At 43.6% G+C, this 16,224-nt stretch overlaps 1 protein-coding gene across 4 annotated transcripts in view; it reads right to left on the bottom strand.

Annotated features, from left to right (window-relative positions):
• LOC137652585 (tectonic-1-like) overlaps positions 1-16,224 on the bottom strand; it is a 383,029-nt gene that overhangs the window by 117,074 nt on the left and 249,731 nt on the right. For all 4 annotated transcript variants that reach the window (XM_068386069.1, XM_068386072.1, XM_068386073.1 and 1 more), the window contains one exon: positions 1,949-2,136. In XM_068386069.1, the coding sequence (XP_068242170.1) occupies positions 1,949-2,136 (188 nt within the window). The remainder of the gene's footprint in view (positions 1-1,948; positions 2,137-16,224) is intronic.

Genomic DNA, 16,224 nt, shown 5'->3' with positions numbered 1-16,224 from the left:
CCAACTAGGGTTGTAGGTTAGTTACTAACAAAAAACAACAACAATTGTAATAATAATAATAATAATAATAATGAGAAATTATTAGGTGAAATGAAAGCATCCTCTCTGACAAATTACCAGGAGCCTCATGCAAGATATAAACTAGAATTGCAGTGAATTCATCATAAATACTTTAACAGCTGTACTTGTGTTTTATTCTTATCATTAACGAATATGTAAAGGGACATGTTAAAGCCCATAAGCGAAGCAATCCTCTTTGCCCTATCATCCTTCAAACTTTGAAACTGGTGAACTCTGGTTGATTGAATGTGCTATTTACCTCTTCCAAAAACACATTAACTCCTCCATGTAATTCACGAAGAAGGGCTTAAAGATATTTTTTTTTTTTAGAATCCTGCAATGCCCATGAAAGCTATCTATGTATACAAACCCCTTTTATATGATTTAAAACATTGCACTGAGAGGTAGACCGTATAAGGGTAGTCCCTTATGGGTCTAAATTTCACTTGTCTTTTATGAGTATGATAAGATACTTACTTTAACTTAGTAAACCAACAGATCTTTATAAGTATGATATCTACAGTATACCATCATGACTACCACGGCCATCATCAGCTAGGCTCTGGTACTATGGTGCTGATTTTATCGAAGTTTGCAGGGTTTTTTTTACAATAATGAATCGAATTTAGGCTGTCTTCCCCTCTTGGAAGACTATATTTGTGAAGTTTTCTAATAAAAGAAAATCATAAAAAAAATAAATACACTCTTTTCCACCTAGACAGGAGTGTGAGTGAAACTCGCGCAGGATGGAAGTAATTTTTCAAAAATAATTAAGTCAAGAGGGGTGTAGTCCATGAAGCAGTCTTTTAGGGGGGTTAATTTTAGTACTAAAATTCAATTTTTACCTCAAGTCTAAATTCTGCTACCAAATTATTAGTATTTCTAAATAAAAAATTAAGTTGAGCTGTAGAGGCTGATCAACATGCAGTGCATAACAAATATTATATGAAATACTGATGACAACGATGCAAATGGTTGGTGTTCCTAGCGTGGAGGCATCTAGTGAAACGACTTGGTGTCACAGGAGGGGGAAAGATAAGATGGGAAAATTTTCTGTTTCTTAATTAGGGGTCGGGAAGCTGGTGGCTTCCATTATTAAAGCATACTTACTACTAGGTATGTTTCATTAAAATAAAAATTAGATTCTGAAAATCAACTGGAAAAACTAGGAGGATTTTGAGTTTTTGAAGGTGATGATAATGGCTCGCGTTCTTTTAGAAATTTAGAATAAGATGATAAGTATATGAGGGGATATAAATACAAGGAAAATAACTGCTAAGAAAGACCATGCAGGCAGTAGAGGTGTTAGCAAGAAGAAACGTAAACATGCAATGAAATAAAGATCCCCTTTTTGCTGCATGACCCATAATAACTCATTATTTAAACATAGCTTTCAAGTTGTAAGCACCTGTTCCAATTGGTAAAGAATTCACAGCACATACATAAAGCCAAACACAAGACACAACTAAAGTCGACAACTCCTTTCAGCTCTAAAATTGAATGGAATGCCATGAATACAGTAAGTAAATGCTATATCCTTTGGTAAAAAAAACGATAAATTTTCAGTAACCTCACAGTACCGGAAAGATGCAGAGCTACCCTGTAAATGTAATTCCCATTCAAATGCTACTATCAACGTAAAAATTAAAAAAAAATAGTGTTTTGAAGAAGAGAATTGAAAGCATTACCTTATAAGCAATGGAACAAACAAACGTTACTAGTATATAGTATTCACGATACCTTTTTCCCTTTTAATCAACCTATAGACACCCTCCACCCCGTTGAACCAGTACCTGTAGTTTAGTTAAGTATCTACTTTATATACTGCGATTGGAACCAATATTAATGTAGCACACTTAAAAATAACTAAAAATCGGACATACTGTACCTGGAACAGACGACTGGGGTCTGCAATGAATGAGAAGTCCAGGTAGCTGTGAGGGTCTAAATAGGAGTTGGCAACACAATCCACCGCTAGGGTCTGAAAAGTCCTAATGCATAACGACACCGCATTCCGAAGGAACATCAACGGAGTAGTCGTCTCGCATTCACTCCCAACAACAGATGATGGTATGCCTGGAATGATAAAAGCAACACAACTTCGTAAAATCCTATTCAACAAATTTTTTATGATACTCTAACGTTTTTACTCCTGCACTGACTAAATTGAGGAATACAGTTAACTCTTGTTATCAGCGTGTTTGGTATTTGCAAATTTCTTACAATGCAAAAATGCTAAATTTGATGCCAAATTTCTTAACCACAGACGATTGCAAAATAAGAAGTCAAACAAGAAATTTAGTTAAAAATCATCAAATACAGCTTAAAGTTAAAAAGCACAAGTCAAAACGTGCAATGTTGCATGAGAGAGATGACCTAACAACTTCCGTCACATCCATGCAGGCAGGAGGTCCCCTTTCAAGAAAGTTGCTGCCAAAGTCCTCAACCTTGCTACTCTGTCTGCAACAGGGAAGGCCTTAGCATACACCGAGTCTATGTCCATGGCCAGATACCTGCTGGATTGGTTGGGGACAAAGCTGGACTTCTGGAGGTTCAGCTGGATCCCTAACTCCTTGCACAGGTCAAGTAACAGGTCTTTGTGCTTCAGTAGGAGAGCTTGGCATTGTGCCAAGAGAAGCCAGTATGTCACGAGCCTGATTCCCTTGGCATGAGCTCCAGATGAGATAGGATGAATAGGTACCTGAAAGCAAGCATCTTTCGGGTCTTTGGTCAGAATATGGTCATTCTTCCTGATGGCCTGGAGAATGGAGGATTGAGTCTCCATCTTGAACCTTGTTCGTAAAATGTAGAGTTTCAAGAGGGAGAGTTCTAGGATGGGTCTCCAACCTCTGTCAGATTCTCTACCAGGAATAGATTAATAAGAAAGCCTTGAGAGTTGTCGAAGACTTCCTCTACTACCTCTTTGCTTAGCAACTTGGATACTTCCTCTGCTAAGAGTAGGCCTTTCAATGATCCTTTTATATAATATGGTAGGATCAGATTCCTGGTCAGAGGAAGTGGACAGTCTATAAAGGGAATCTGATACCCTAAACGGAGAACTTCTACCATCCAAGGGTCGGCCCTCAAGTCCTGCCACCCCTGCCAGGTGTTTTGTAGGATTACCCCCACTGGTGGTAAGCTGGGGGTAAAGCCCTCCCTAGCGAGAACCTCTGCCATGACATCCTCTTTAGCCTCTCCAACGAAAGTTATGCCTAGGATTCTACCTCCCAGGCTGTTGTCCGTCAGTGGGAAGGAGAAGGCGTATCTGCTAAGGGGGTTGCCTAAAAGACAAATTCTTCATCTGTTTCTGGGGAGTGGGCAACCTCGATGCCACTGCTCTGTTGACTACTAGGCTCTGCTCCAGTCTCTCTAAATTTTCGATCGCTTTAGTCACGTCTGAAGACGGAAAGAGAGGACAGTTGATAAGGTCAGAGTTCCTAAGAACTGTAGCAACTCTAGGGGCCAGCTGTCTAGAGCATCTCGCTAAGACAACCTCACACCTCTACACAACACAGTTTCCCCACAGGAAAACATTCTGGTGGAGGAGGTCCTCTATGGCCTTAGCACCAGATCTTGAGAGTTCCTTGAACTGGTCCTATACGGTCTTATCCTTGAGGTTCCTCGAGACAGAAAAATGAGTGAGTGCACCAGACTAGTGGTCTATCCATGAACAGGTCTGAAAGGCTGCCATGGTAGCTACTTCTATATTTGCCAGTTCAGGACCTGAAATTGTGGCTAGTAAGTTCAGAAGCCTTTGTTGTCGAAACTGAAAGTACCAAGTTGGCCACAACTAGATCAATGGGAAGAGAGCTCTGAGTTTATGTAAAAAGGCCTCTGCCATGACAGAGGTGAAGGCAAAAGTTTCGATGACCTACTCGCTTTTAACAAATTTTCTGCAGCGGAGACTATGGAGTTGAAAAACTCAAGAGTGTCCTTCGTTTGGTTGGAAAGGGTTCTGAGACAGCAGGAAGATATTGTCAATGCAGTATCGTCTATTAGCAGTCTGTGCTAAGAGAGGCTCATCCAAATCTCTTAAGTGACGGATTAGGATCATGATCTTAATAAAATGAAAGGCTTCCGAGCTCAATACTGGGTTTTCAGGGGACTAATCAATAGTGATGATATCCTGGTGAGGACTTACTATCTTAACAGAGCTCTTTATCATTCCTCCAATGTTCTTCTTTTCACTTGAGTAATAATGGGAAGAGGAGGCAGAGAAGGAATGGGGAGAGTCTAGTTTGCTCCAGTTGTAAGAGCATTCATTTCTATATCTTGATCGGGAAACAGTGGAATTAAAGTCTCTCTCGGTGTACTGTAGTAGTTTTGCCGACTGCAGCCAGACGTAGCAAAAAGATTACCTAGTAACAGAATACCAACCACATTCTAACTCTGCACGACATAAAAATATGGCGGATTGCCCAAGAGATCTGGGTAAAAGAAAAAAAAAAAGAAATTAGCACTGCACACCACCCCTTGATTTTATTCTGGGCAAGGAGACCCAGCGAGAGCCTTAAAACTTCCCTATCACTTTATCAATTAATGGATTTTGAGCGCAGCGAAAAATCTATTTTTGGGTGAGACGGCCATGTCGTCTTGATGGAAGGTTCCTATAGGTAGCTTTCTAAGGGATATTTGGCTACAGTGATATTCCCAGAGAATTAATCTCTAGGTCTACAGAATTCTAACTCCTGGCGCGAATATCCTTAAAATATCTCTTAAGGAGAATATATATATCGCATAATATCAGGGGACATATATCTTGATACGACACATAGCAATCTTCACCCCGAATAGCGTTTTCGATTCGGGGGGGAAGAGTGGCGAATAATAGAAGGGGAGCCGTTATCAAGGTTACCCTTCCTCCCGTACTACTACGAGTATCCAAGATACCGCTCATTCCTTGTAGCATTGAGCATGGTGCTACAGATATAGTAGTTTCGGGAGGGATCTTGCCTAAGCCTTTTCTATGGAAAAGGAGGTCGGGTCCATCAGGACGACATGGCTATCTCAGCCAAAAATAGATTTTTCGCTTTGCTCAAAATCCGTTTTTTGGGGTCAAGCCATGTCGTCCTGATGGAAGTTTACCAGAGAATTACTAGAAAGTCCTGTATCTGTGGATTTTCATAGGTGCCTTAACCTTGGGACAATTTTTCTCTGGTCTTCCGGACCATTGAGAAAAATGAAGTTACCATTATCCGTCATTACCACTAATCATGGACAATGTTAGTGCTTCCTGCCCCCTACAGGGAAGAGTCATACTAGATAGTAGAAAAGGGGTCTCAAGGTTTGCATATATTGTATGAACAAACAGAAGTATCAACTAGATATACAAAAGTCTCACGGTTTGTATATGTTGTCGGAACTATCAACTATATCCATTGTTTGCAAGCATACAATAATATGAGGTTTACGTAGTTAAATAAGTAAAAGAACTCTGGCATATTTATTATGCTAATTGCAGGGCGAAATAAGACGCAATTACACTCGAATAGATATTCATTTAGAATAAATGACCAAATGGAATAACGAGTGTAACGTGTTCAGGGAATTATACGTACAACGTATACAGTACAGAAAATATTTTTTCTCCTGAAAGAGAAGAAATGATAAGTGCCACTCCAAATTTGAAAATTTTGATAAAATTTTCTTATATAATTTTCTGTAAATGTTGTATACTATCCACACTGTGTACTATATACACACGGCACAACTATTATCAGTATAATTCCACACCTTAGTGTCACCATGGTGACACCCACTTAAAAGGCATTGCACTGGAAGTGTCAACACCTTTTCACCCTAATTGATAGTCCGAATCAATTAACTGTTCATCGCAGCACTAGACGACAGGTTCTAATACACTACCTGCCGCCACCACGTAATGCTTCAGTTCGTGGACTTGCTTTGCGTTGTGTTTGTAGAACACTCTGGATGACTTCCATCCAGTACATGAGTGAAGATGCTCAAAGTCCATATACTAAAAAAAGTTCAGTGATGAAGCAATTTTTCTTGGATCATGACCTGCGGGTGTACCGTCAGGATCCGCTCTGTGAATGAAGTAGGTGAGCTTCGCCCTCAGCTGTTTTAGGGATAAGTTTGATCCTGAAGTTTCTCCTTTGAAGAGCTGCCCTCCCCTGAAGTCTGAAGTTCTACGAAGATAGACCTTTAGACACTCTACTGGACACAGAGAGACATCTTCCTTCAGGGGGCAGATTAATCCAGGGACCCCATCTCTTAGTGGGTAGCTCGTTCTTGGCGAGAAAAGTTGGATCAGGAAAGAGATTCAGTTCTCCAACTCCTGTCAACTGAATGTGGCCCTCATTTCTTGATAGGGCTACTATTTCACTAACTGTAGCCCATAAGGCTATAGCGAACAGGAAAATAACCTTCTGGGTTAGATCCTTGAGAGAACAATCTCCATTATTCACTGATGAAGCATAAAGTAGGACCTTGTCCAAGGACCATGAAATGGGCTTCGGAGGAGCTGCAGGCCTAAGTCTAGCGCATGCCTTCGGGATCTTGTTAAAGATTTCGTTCGTCAGGTCCACTTGAAAGGCATATAGAAGAGGTCTAGTCAGGGCTGACTTGCACGTAGTTATCGTGTTGGCTGCCAGACCTTGTTCATGAAGGTGGATAAAGAAGGACAGACAGAAGTCTATTGAAATATCTTCCGGTGCTTTTGCTTTAACGAAAGCAACCCACTTTTTCCAAGACGATTCATATTGTCTTCTAGTTGACTTAGACTTGTATTCTTCTAAGAAGTCTATGCTGCCTTTTAAGATCCTAAATCTTTTCTTAACCGCTAAGGCGAGAAAATCATGAGATGAAGGTTTTAGGTTCTCTGTGATGAAGCGCAGACAGTCGACTTCTGAACTGTCAACCAAGATGTCAACCAAGATGGCAGCCAACATGGCGACCGGATGTTGACGTCGCCGAGTACCATAACATTAACGGAGGAGGAGAACTTTTCAACGGCTCCTCCCATAACTTGCCACTATTCCCCCTCGAAGCGTAAACGCTATGTGGGGTGGAGATAGCTATGTGGCGTGTCAAGCATACGTCCCCCGTTATTATACGATATCCTAAAGGGAAACCTTATGGGTACTCGCGCTAGAAGTTAGAATTCTGTGAAACCTTTAGTTTAATTCTCTGGGAATATCTACTGTAGTCATATATACCCTTAGGAAGCTACTGAAGGAACCTTCCATCAGGACGACATGGCTTGAGCCCAAAAAAGGCAGTATAGACTTCTTAAAAGAATACATGTCTACGTCAACTAAGAGACAATATGAATCGTCATGGAAAAAGTGGGTTGCTTTTGTCTAAGCAAAAGGACCAAAAGAAATCTCAATGGACTTCTGTCTGTCCTTCTTTATCCACCTTCATAGACAAGGTCTGGCAGCCAACACAATAACTACATGTAAATCGGCTCTGACTAGACCTTTGCTATATGCCTCCCAAGTAGACCTGTCGAACGAAATCTTTAACAAGATCCCTAAGGCATGTGCTAGACTCAGGCCTCCAGCCCCTCCGAAGCCTATTTCATGGTCCTTGGACAAGGTCCTACACAATGCTTCAACAGTTACCAATGAAAATTGCCCTCTGAAGGACTTGACTCAAAAATCATTTTCCTGTTCGCTATAGCCTCGGGGGCTAGAATTAGTGAAATAGCGGCCCTATCCAGAGATGAGGGCCATATTCAGTTCACAGAAGCGGGAAAACTGATCCAAAATTTCTCACTAAGAACAAGCTACCCACTAAGAGATGGGGTCCCTGAAGAATCTGCCCTCTGAAGGAAGATGTCTCGCTGTGTCCAGTGGAATGTCTAAAGGTCTATCTTTGAAGAACTTCAAACTTCAGGGGAGGACAGCTCTTTAAAGGAGAAACTTCAGGATCAAACTTATCCCTAAAACAACTGAGGGCGAAGCTCACCTACTTTATTCGCAGAGCGGATCCTGACAGTACACCCGCAGATTATGATCCAAGGAAAATTGCTTCATCACTGAATTTTTTTTCAGTACTGTAAATGGACTTTGAGCATCTTCACTCATATACTGGATGGAAGATATCCAGAGTGTTCTACAAGCATTATGCAAAGCAAGTGCATGAATTAAAGCATAACGTGGTGGCGGCAGGTAGTATATTAAAACCTGTCGTCTTGTGCTGCGATAAACAGTGAATTGATTGGGACTCTCAATTTTGCGGGGGGTGAAGGTGTTGACACCTCTCAGTGCAACACTTGTGAAGTGAGTGTCACCATGGTGAAACTAAGGACTGTTCAAACTATTTCAGGTGGAGAAATACAGTATACATATAACACTCGTGCCATGTATACTTTACACAGTGTTGATAATATTCAACATTACAGAAAACTATATTAGAAAATTTATTAAATTTTCAAATTCATGTGTGGCACTAATAAAAAAATTTTCCCTTTCAGGTGGAAAATTTTTTTTTCTGTATGATGTTGACTGGTATGTTTCTCATTATATATATTAACATATATATTATGTGTTACTTCATGTTGTCATTTATTGTCAATAAATGAATATCAATGTGCATTTGCGTCTTATTTTGCCCTACAATTGATAAAAATAAAAGTATCACACAGAGTTTTTCTATCCTAAGTAAAACTGCATATATTTTATGTCTGGACAATATATATAGCTGATACTTTTGTTCCTACATGAGATACAAACAATATCTAGTGAGGCTATGTTCCAATACGAACAGCGAGACTCTTGTATAACTATCTGAAGCTATATTCCAACATAATATACAAATCGTGAGACTCTTGTAAATATAGTTGATGCTATGTTCCTTCATACATTATATGCAAACCTTGAGACTCCTTTCCTACATCTAGTATGACTCTTCCCTGCAGGGGGCAGGAAACACTAACATTGTCTATGATTAGTGGTAATGACGTATAGCAGTAACATAATATGTCTCAATGGTCTGGGTAACCATAGGAAAATTTGTCCCAAGGTTGAGGCACCTAAAAATCCACAGATATGGCACTTTCTAGTAATTCTCTGGTAAACTTCCATCAGGACAACATGGCTTGAGCCCAAAAAACGGAGCGAATAATCTATTGCTGGGCTCTGACCTGTGCTGCCCAGTGAAATGCTCCTTTTACATCATTTCTAAGGTAATAACTGCTATGAATTTACCAGAGAAAAAATTGTATAGGAATGCTAGGTTGAACCCAGCTCGCTCACCTAATAAGGTATCGGTATAAATAACTGGGGCATGATAAATCACAACCAGAGGTCTCGCACCATTTAGATAACTCCTTTCAACATCCCCGAACAGCGAGGAGCCGCTCAACAACCCAACTCCAATCGCTACTACGAACGAGCCCACCAACGCTAGTGACGTCACTACTTTTAATAGCACCTGCTTTGACGCTGTTATTCTTTTCTTGGTGTGTAATTTCCTTTGGTTTACCCAGGATTTATCCCAGGATGTCGAATTCTACTGTTACTCCACCTAAGTTAAGTACCAGATCTATGAGTTTTGAGTTTTTGGAGGTAGTCTTGCCCTTGGTTATTTGATTATCTCAGTTTTTATATTACGCGACCCCGCATCGGGTCCGCCATGCTGGCTGGCTACCTCCTCTCTCTCTCTCTCGTTCTTGACGCTTAGCAATCAGTCCTTTATACTGATTGTTTCTCGTCCTGAACTTTCTGGGTATCCACGGTTCACACCCTGTGTTATTTTATGCTATGGTATTATCTGCTATTATATTAACAGTTATTTTATGATATTACGATATCTTGTTCACTTAGGTTGGCATGCCTGGTCGCCTTCGGGTGTTACTAGTTTTACTTCGTTTTACGTTTTCACGTTCGTAGTAGCGATCATATTAGCGTATACGTTATTTTACTAGTACAGTGATACCTCGGTAGTCGAACGACTCTAAATTCGAACAAATCAGAATTCGACCAAAAAATTCGAGTAATTTTTGCTGCGGTGTTCGAACAAAAAATCGGAACTCGAACAGCCGAACGCGTGGCCGAGTGAGATGAGCGGCCATCTCGGCTACTCTCGCTTGGTCGAGTAGCATCATTTCAAGAGAGAGCGTCAGTCCGACAACACGTGTTGAGAATTTATTGTGATTTAGTGCGTTTTATTGTCTTTTTTTGCCGATAATAATGGGCCCCAAGAAAGTTAGTGATAAGGGGAAGGATAAGAGGAAAACAGTGAGAACAACGATCGAGTTGAAGAAGGAAATCATTGCGAAATACGAGAATGGTGTACCAGTGTCTGATCTAGCCTTACAGTATGGCCTGGTGAAGTCAACCTTTTTGAAAAATAATGGAAGTGATAAAGAAAGCTAATGTTGCACAGGGAGTGACAGCAATTAGTAAGCAAAGGCCACAATTAATTGAGGAAATGGAAAAGTTGCTCCTTATATTTATTAAAGAAAAGCAGTTGGCCGGGGAAAGTATAAGTGAAGCAAGAGAAGAGAAACAGAAGAGAAAAAACCCCTGAAGGAGATTTGCCGGACCTTTTACTGCAGAGAAAAAAAAAACCCTGAAGGAGAACTACCCAGCCACATCATGGAAGGGGACTCTCCTTCCAAGCAGTAACCTCCCCCTTCCATCCTCTCCACATCCATTCCTGTATGCCATCGAACCGCTGCTCAAAGGTATGTACAGTAAATGGTTTAAAATTTTTTATATAGTTTTCCGACCAATTTCGTACACATTTAAATAATTATTGTTGTTTAGGTACACGTTTTATTAATATTTTGGGCATTTTGGAGTGCGTAGGAACGTATAAAAATAAATACCATTATTTCTTATGGGAAAAAAGGTTTCGGTACTCGAACAAATCGGAGGTCGAACACTGATCCCGAACGGATTATGGTCGAGTACCGAGGTATCACTGTATTCTAGTTCGTCGGGACTTTCGCGAGGCAGTTATTATTTTATGTTTGTTGTCGGCACCTCACCGACACCTTGTTATGTTGGCAGCCCTGCCTAGCTCGGTCTCTCCCGCGCTGTTAAGCTTGGTCTTCCCCTGCCTTTCCGTTCGTCCCTTTGGGTTATTTTACGTTTATTATTGGCATCATCCAGCATGCCTCCCTTTTTTCATGTATTACCATATCAGTAATATTATTATTATTAGTTCATTATCCTAGTCTTTCCGCATGATCTTAGTCATGGGTCTCAGTTCAGGTTGGTAAGTCCTGTTCTGCCCCACTCATTAGCCTCCTCACTCCCCCCCCTCCCCCGCCCCGACACCCCCACCTCAGGTATGTCTTCACTCGCTTTCATATTGAGGCTCGGAATCAGCTTTTGTTTCATATCCCCTCAGGGATGTTGACACTGGATATCACCTTGCTCCGTCCCGGGCGGACCATGATCGTGTGTGAGGCTTGTTATACATTATTATGCATATTTCCCCTACCCTTATGTTGCTGTTTCTCCCCGCCGTCTTGATTGGCCATCGGTAGGCGGGTGGGATCCGGCTCGGTCTGGGATTTTATGTTGTGTATATTCATATTTATACACATTTTATTCCTGCTACTCCCCCCGGTCCCGCACCTCACGGACCCATTACAGATCCTTCCGCACTCCATGGACTCCACATACATTATTATTCCTTACGGGATCTCCGGACGTAGCCTTCATTTATTCCCATGTCGAGTTCGATTAATTCCTTGTGCCATCGACGGGTTTAACCCTCGACTCCTCTGTCCGCCTTCTCCGGTAGGCTTTCATGAGCCCTGTGCTCTCTCAGTTGTCTCCCTGGAGCCAGCGTGACCTTTATCCACAAAGATTAATCTCATTATATATTCATACATATCTATATACTGTATATCCCCTGATCTCAACTCCCCCCCCCCCCCCCCCCCGGGTATGATCACGACTATGGTTTGACTTATTCTTATCTATATTATTTTACAAGCTTAAATTTATTATTTCTGCTACAGCGGTGTATTCTAAGCTCCCGGAGCCTCCGGGCTCCTCCAGCTTACTCACGGGATACTCATGTATCTTTTATTTTACAGGCAGTACGATGTTCCATGACGGCATGCTCGGCGGTCCTTAGCCAACACTGCGGCCACGACGTGTGTCGCTCTCATGCCCATTGTACTATCCTGGTGGATGACCTCACTGTTTGGCATCCGGACAATTGTGTAGTATGCTACAAGCTAGCCTCCACCTTAACCTCTGAATCGGTAAGTGTATTCTTCTTAGCCGTTCTTTACAGACTTGGTAAGTGGAGTTACAATTAATTACAATTAATTAATTTTAATTGCATCATTTTATTTTGCTCCTCGCATGTCCTCTAGGGCCTCGTGTTCGGAGGCTACTGGTCCCCTCCTCTTTTTCTCTTCGGCATGAAATTCCTTACCTTCACTAATAGCCTGTTCTCTTTCAGAGCTCCAAGCCTGCTAAGACTTCGGCTCTAGCAACCCTCAAGGTCTGGTTTGGCGGATTCGCCCGGAATGTAAAGGCTAAGCAACCTTGTATCTTATCGGGACAATGGTGTTCCCTCCTTTATCCACATGCAAAAACATCTGCTGCAGTCCCCAAGGAGTTGGTGTACCCCATCATAGAAAATATTGAGTCTCTGCTTTTGGCCCCGGACCAAGAAGAGACGAGCGGGACGATAACGGAAGACGTCGCAACCCTTAATCTAGACGTCGAACCCATGGTTCTTGAGGAACCTGACACAGGTAGGGAGATAGGTGAGTCAAGTGGGTCCCGGGCTGAGATTCCTCTCCTCAGCCCGACTTTCTCTTCTACTTCGAACCAATCTTCCTTTCAAGGTTTTCCGGGGACTTCCGGTGCTGATCTCAAGCCCCGGTCTGTGATCCCCAAGGTTAAGGCTCACCGCAAGCCTTTGCATAAGACCCACAAGTCTTCCAAATCATCGAGGTCGTCCAAATCCTCCTCCACTAGAGTCCCCAAAGACTCCATCGCCGTGCCATCGATTTCTCAAGGACCGGTCTCCGGTTCGGCATCCGTTCCCCCTCCGGCGGAACAATTTAACCCGGCGGATTTCTCAGAGAAGCTGTTTTCTCGCTTCGAGACGATGTTATTGTCACATACTCAGCAAGCCATCGTGACTCTTCAACAACAGCAAGAAAGGGTTGCTAATGTCGAGAACCTAGTCCAGGGACTCATGCATTCGGGGCTGCCACAACAGCAGCAATATGCCATCCCTGATGCCTCTAAGCTTCCACCCTTTACAAAGAGTAACCCCTGGAGGTTAGCTCTACATGCCCCCCTCTCGGATAGCATGTTGTCCATTGAAGATTTCGGAACTCGACCGATTGATGACTTCGAGTTCTACCCGCCGGGTCTGCAATTTCCTTTCCCGGCTTCGCTCGCTTGACTGATGAGGCTCTGATCTGCCTAGATAAAGTCCCTAAGGAGACTGTGATCTTCCCCAAGGAACAGGCCCAGTCTGTTTTGGTCCGCGCCTTCAACAAGTGGGATTGTGTGAACACAATGCTCACACCCCATAAGAACTTGTATACTATGTTTGTGATAGACGAGCATACACAACAAGATCATGGAAATAGCCTATCAGGCTTCCAAGGAAGAGAAGCCCTTACCTCAGCTTCGGGAGACGGAATTGACTTCCCTTCTCTTCCCTGGTGACCATGAGAGCTGGCGGAACGCCCCGTCTCCCTTTTCGGTAGGCAAACTGAGCCCGGACTGTGCTTCGACGCAATTCAGTGAACGCCTCCCCAAGCTACCGGAGTCCCTAATCAAAATAGAGTTTGAGACCCGGTGTAGGCTCAGTAGATCCATTAACTCTACTGCTCTATCGGAGATGACCGTTGCCACTTACGACGAGGAACCTATCTTTAAGGTCCTCACGAAGTCACTTCTGCAGACCTTGTTGATCGACGCATATGACTTCCATAACGCCAGATTCCGTTGCCGACGACATGTATTGTCGGAGGCTACTATTCGCCATGAACCCAATACAGTAGACTCATCAAAGCCCCGGTCTGGGGTCCGGACCTCTTCCCGGAGGATATGGTTAACACTGTTCTCAGCGAGGCAGCTCGATTTAACCAAAGCCTCAAGGTTAGGTGGGGTCTAGTTTCCAAAAGGAAATATGAATCTCCTGGTGCTCCAGTTCGTGGCAGGAAGAGGTTGAGGCCCTTCCACTCCTCACAGTTCAGACAGCCTCTTCAGGTATTGCAACCTGTCCCGGTTCAGTCTGTCCCTGTTTCACAGGGCTCCAAGCCTTCTACCTCTAAGGGCCAACCCCAGCAGCAGTATGTGTTGGTCCCTCAGACACAAGTCGCATCGACTTCGTTTGCTGCCTCCCCCGCTTAACCCCTACTTACGAATCTCAGGGTTCTTTCCAAGGCTATCAGCGCCACAGAGGCTCCAGAGGTGCCTTTCGTAACCGAGGTAGCGGAAGGGGTTCCCACCGAGGCAAGGCTTTCGACGGAGGCAGAGGTGGCAAATCATCATCAAGCCATTGAGAAGTTGCCGGTAGGAGGGAGACTATACAAATTTCGGGACCATTGGAAGTTCAGCAACTGGGCTTCCAGCATAATCTCCAAAGGTCTGGGGTGAAGCTGGTTACAGGGACCCCCTCCACCAAACAGTTTCTACCAACTCCCGACAGAAGAGCTACGTTCATTTACAAAGGATCTGTTGCAAAAGAACGCACTCCAAAGCATGCATCGCTTAAAATTTCAAGGTCGCTTATTCAGCGTGCCAAAGAAAGGCTCAGACAAACGAAGAGTAATCTTGGACCTGTCTCGTCTAAACTCCTTCATTCGTTGCGAAAAATTCCACATGCTTACCGTCTCGCAGGTGCGGACCCTACTTCCCGTGGGGCCGTCACCACCTCCATCGATCTTACAGATGCCTACTATCACGTTCCAATAGCAAGGCATTTTCGCCCCTTCTTAGGCTTCAAGCTGGGCAAACAAGCCTATGCTTTCAAGGTGAAGCCATTCGGGCTCAACATAGCGCCCAGAATCTTCACCAAACTAGCAGAGACGGTGATTCAGAAACTTCGAACCCAAGGGATTCAAGTAGTGGCTTATCTCGACGATTGGCTGATCTGGTCGAACAACGTCTGGAACTGCCACACGGCGACGAACAAGGCCCTCTCCTTCCTTCGACGTTTAAGATTTCAGGTCAACCTCGAGATATCCCGTCTAGTCCCGGAGACCAAGTTTCAGTGGCTGGGGCTACAATGGGACCTCAATTCCCATACATTGTGCCTGCCCAAAGCCAAAAGGAAGGGAAATAGCGAGGAACATAACAGTTTCTCAGGGACAAGTTGACATCCAGAAGGAACCAGGGAAGAATACTAGGTTCCTTACAGTTCGCCTCCGTCACAGACATCGTCCTAAAGTCCAAACTAAAGGACATAAACAGAGTGTGGCGCTCCAGAGCAACCAAGAAACGTCGAGACAGGCGAGCTCGCCTTTCCCCAATCCTGAGGAAAAGTCTGCAGCCTTGGATGAAGGTCAAGAATCTTTCCAAGTCAGTTCCCTTGCAATATCCTGCCCCCGGACTCGTCGTTCACACAGACGCCTCCCTCATAGGGTGGGGAGGTTACTCTCAACACAAGAAAGTCCAAGGGTTATGGTCTCCGAAATTTCAACAAATGCACATAAATGTCCTAGAGGCCATGGCAGTCTTGCTTACCCTAAAACGTCTCAGCCCAGCCAAGAATCTCCATATCAGACTGGTCCTCGACAGCGCAGTTATAGTCCACTGCATCAACAGAGGAGGCTCCAGGTCAGCCCACATAAACCACATTATGCTGGCGATTTTCTCCATGGCAACGTCATACAAGTGGCATCTATCAGCAGTCCACCTGGCGGGGGTCCGGAATGTAGTGGCGGACGCACTTTCCCGGACGACCCGGTTGGAGTCGGAGTGGTCACTGGACAATCGATCCTTCCAATGGATCTTATCTCAGGTCCCGGGTCTCCAGATGGATCTGTTTGCGATGGAATCCAATCGCAAGCTAGAATGTTATGTAGCCCCCAACCTGGACCGTCAGGCTTATGCCATGGATGCTATGTCAATAGACTGGAACACTTGGAAGACGGTTTATCTGTTTCCTCCGATAAATCTCCTGCTGAAAGTACTGCACAAGCTCAGATCTTTCAAGGGCCGAGTGGCTCTGATAGCCCCCAACTGGCCCAAAGGCAAC

The sequence above is a fragment of the Palaemon carinicauda genome, chromosome 1, assembly GCF_036898095.1.
Source record: "Palaemon carinicauda isolate YSFRI2023 chromosome 1, ASM3689809v2, whole genome shotgun sequence".
NCBI classification, from domain to species: domain Eukaryota; kingdom Metazoa; phylum Arthropoda; class Malacostraca; order Decapoda; family Palaemonidae; genus Palaemon; species Palaemon carinicauda.
Note: the sequence above shows the minus strand (reverse complement) of the source record. Positions and strands in the feature narration are given on the sequence as shown.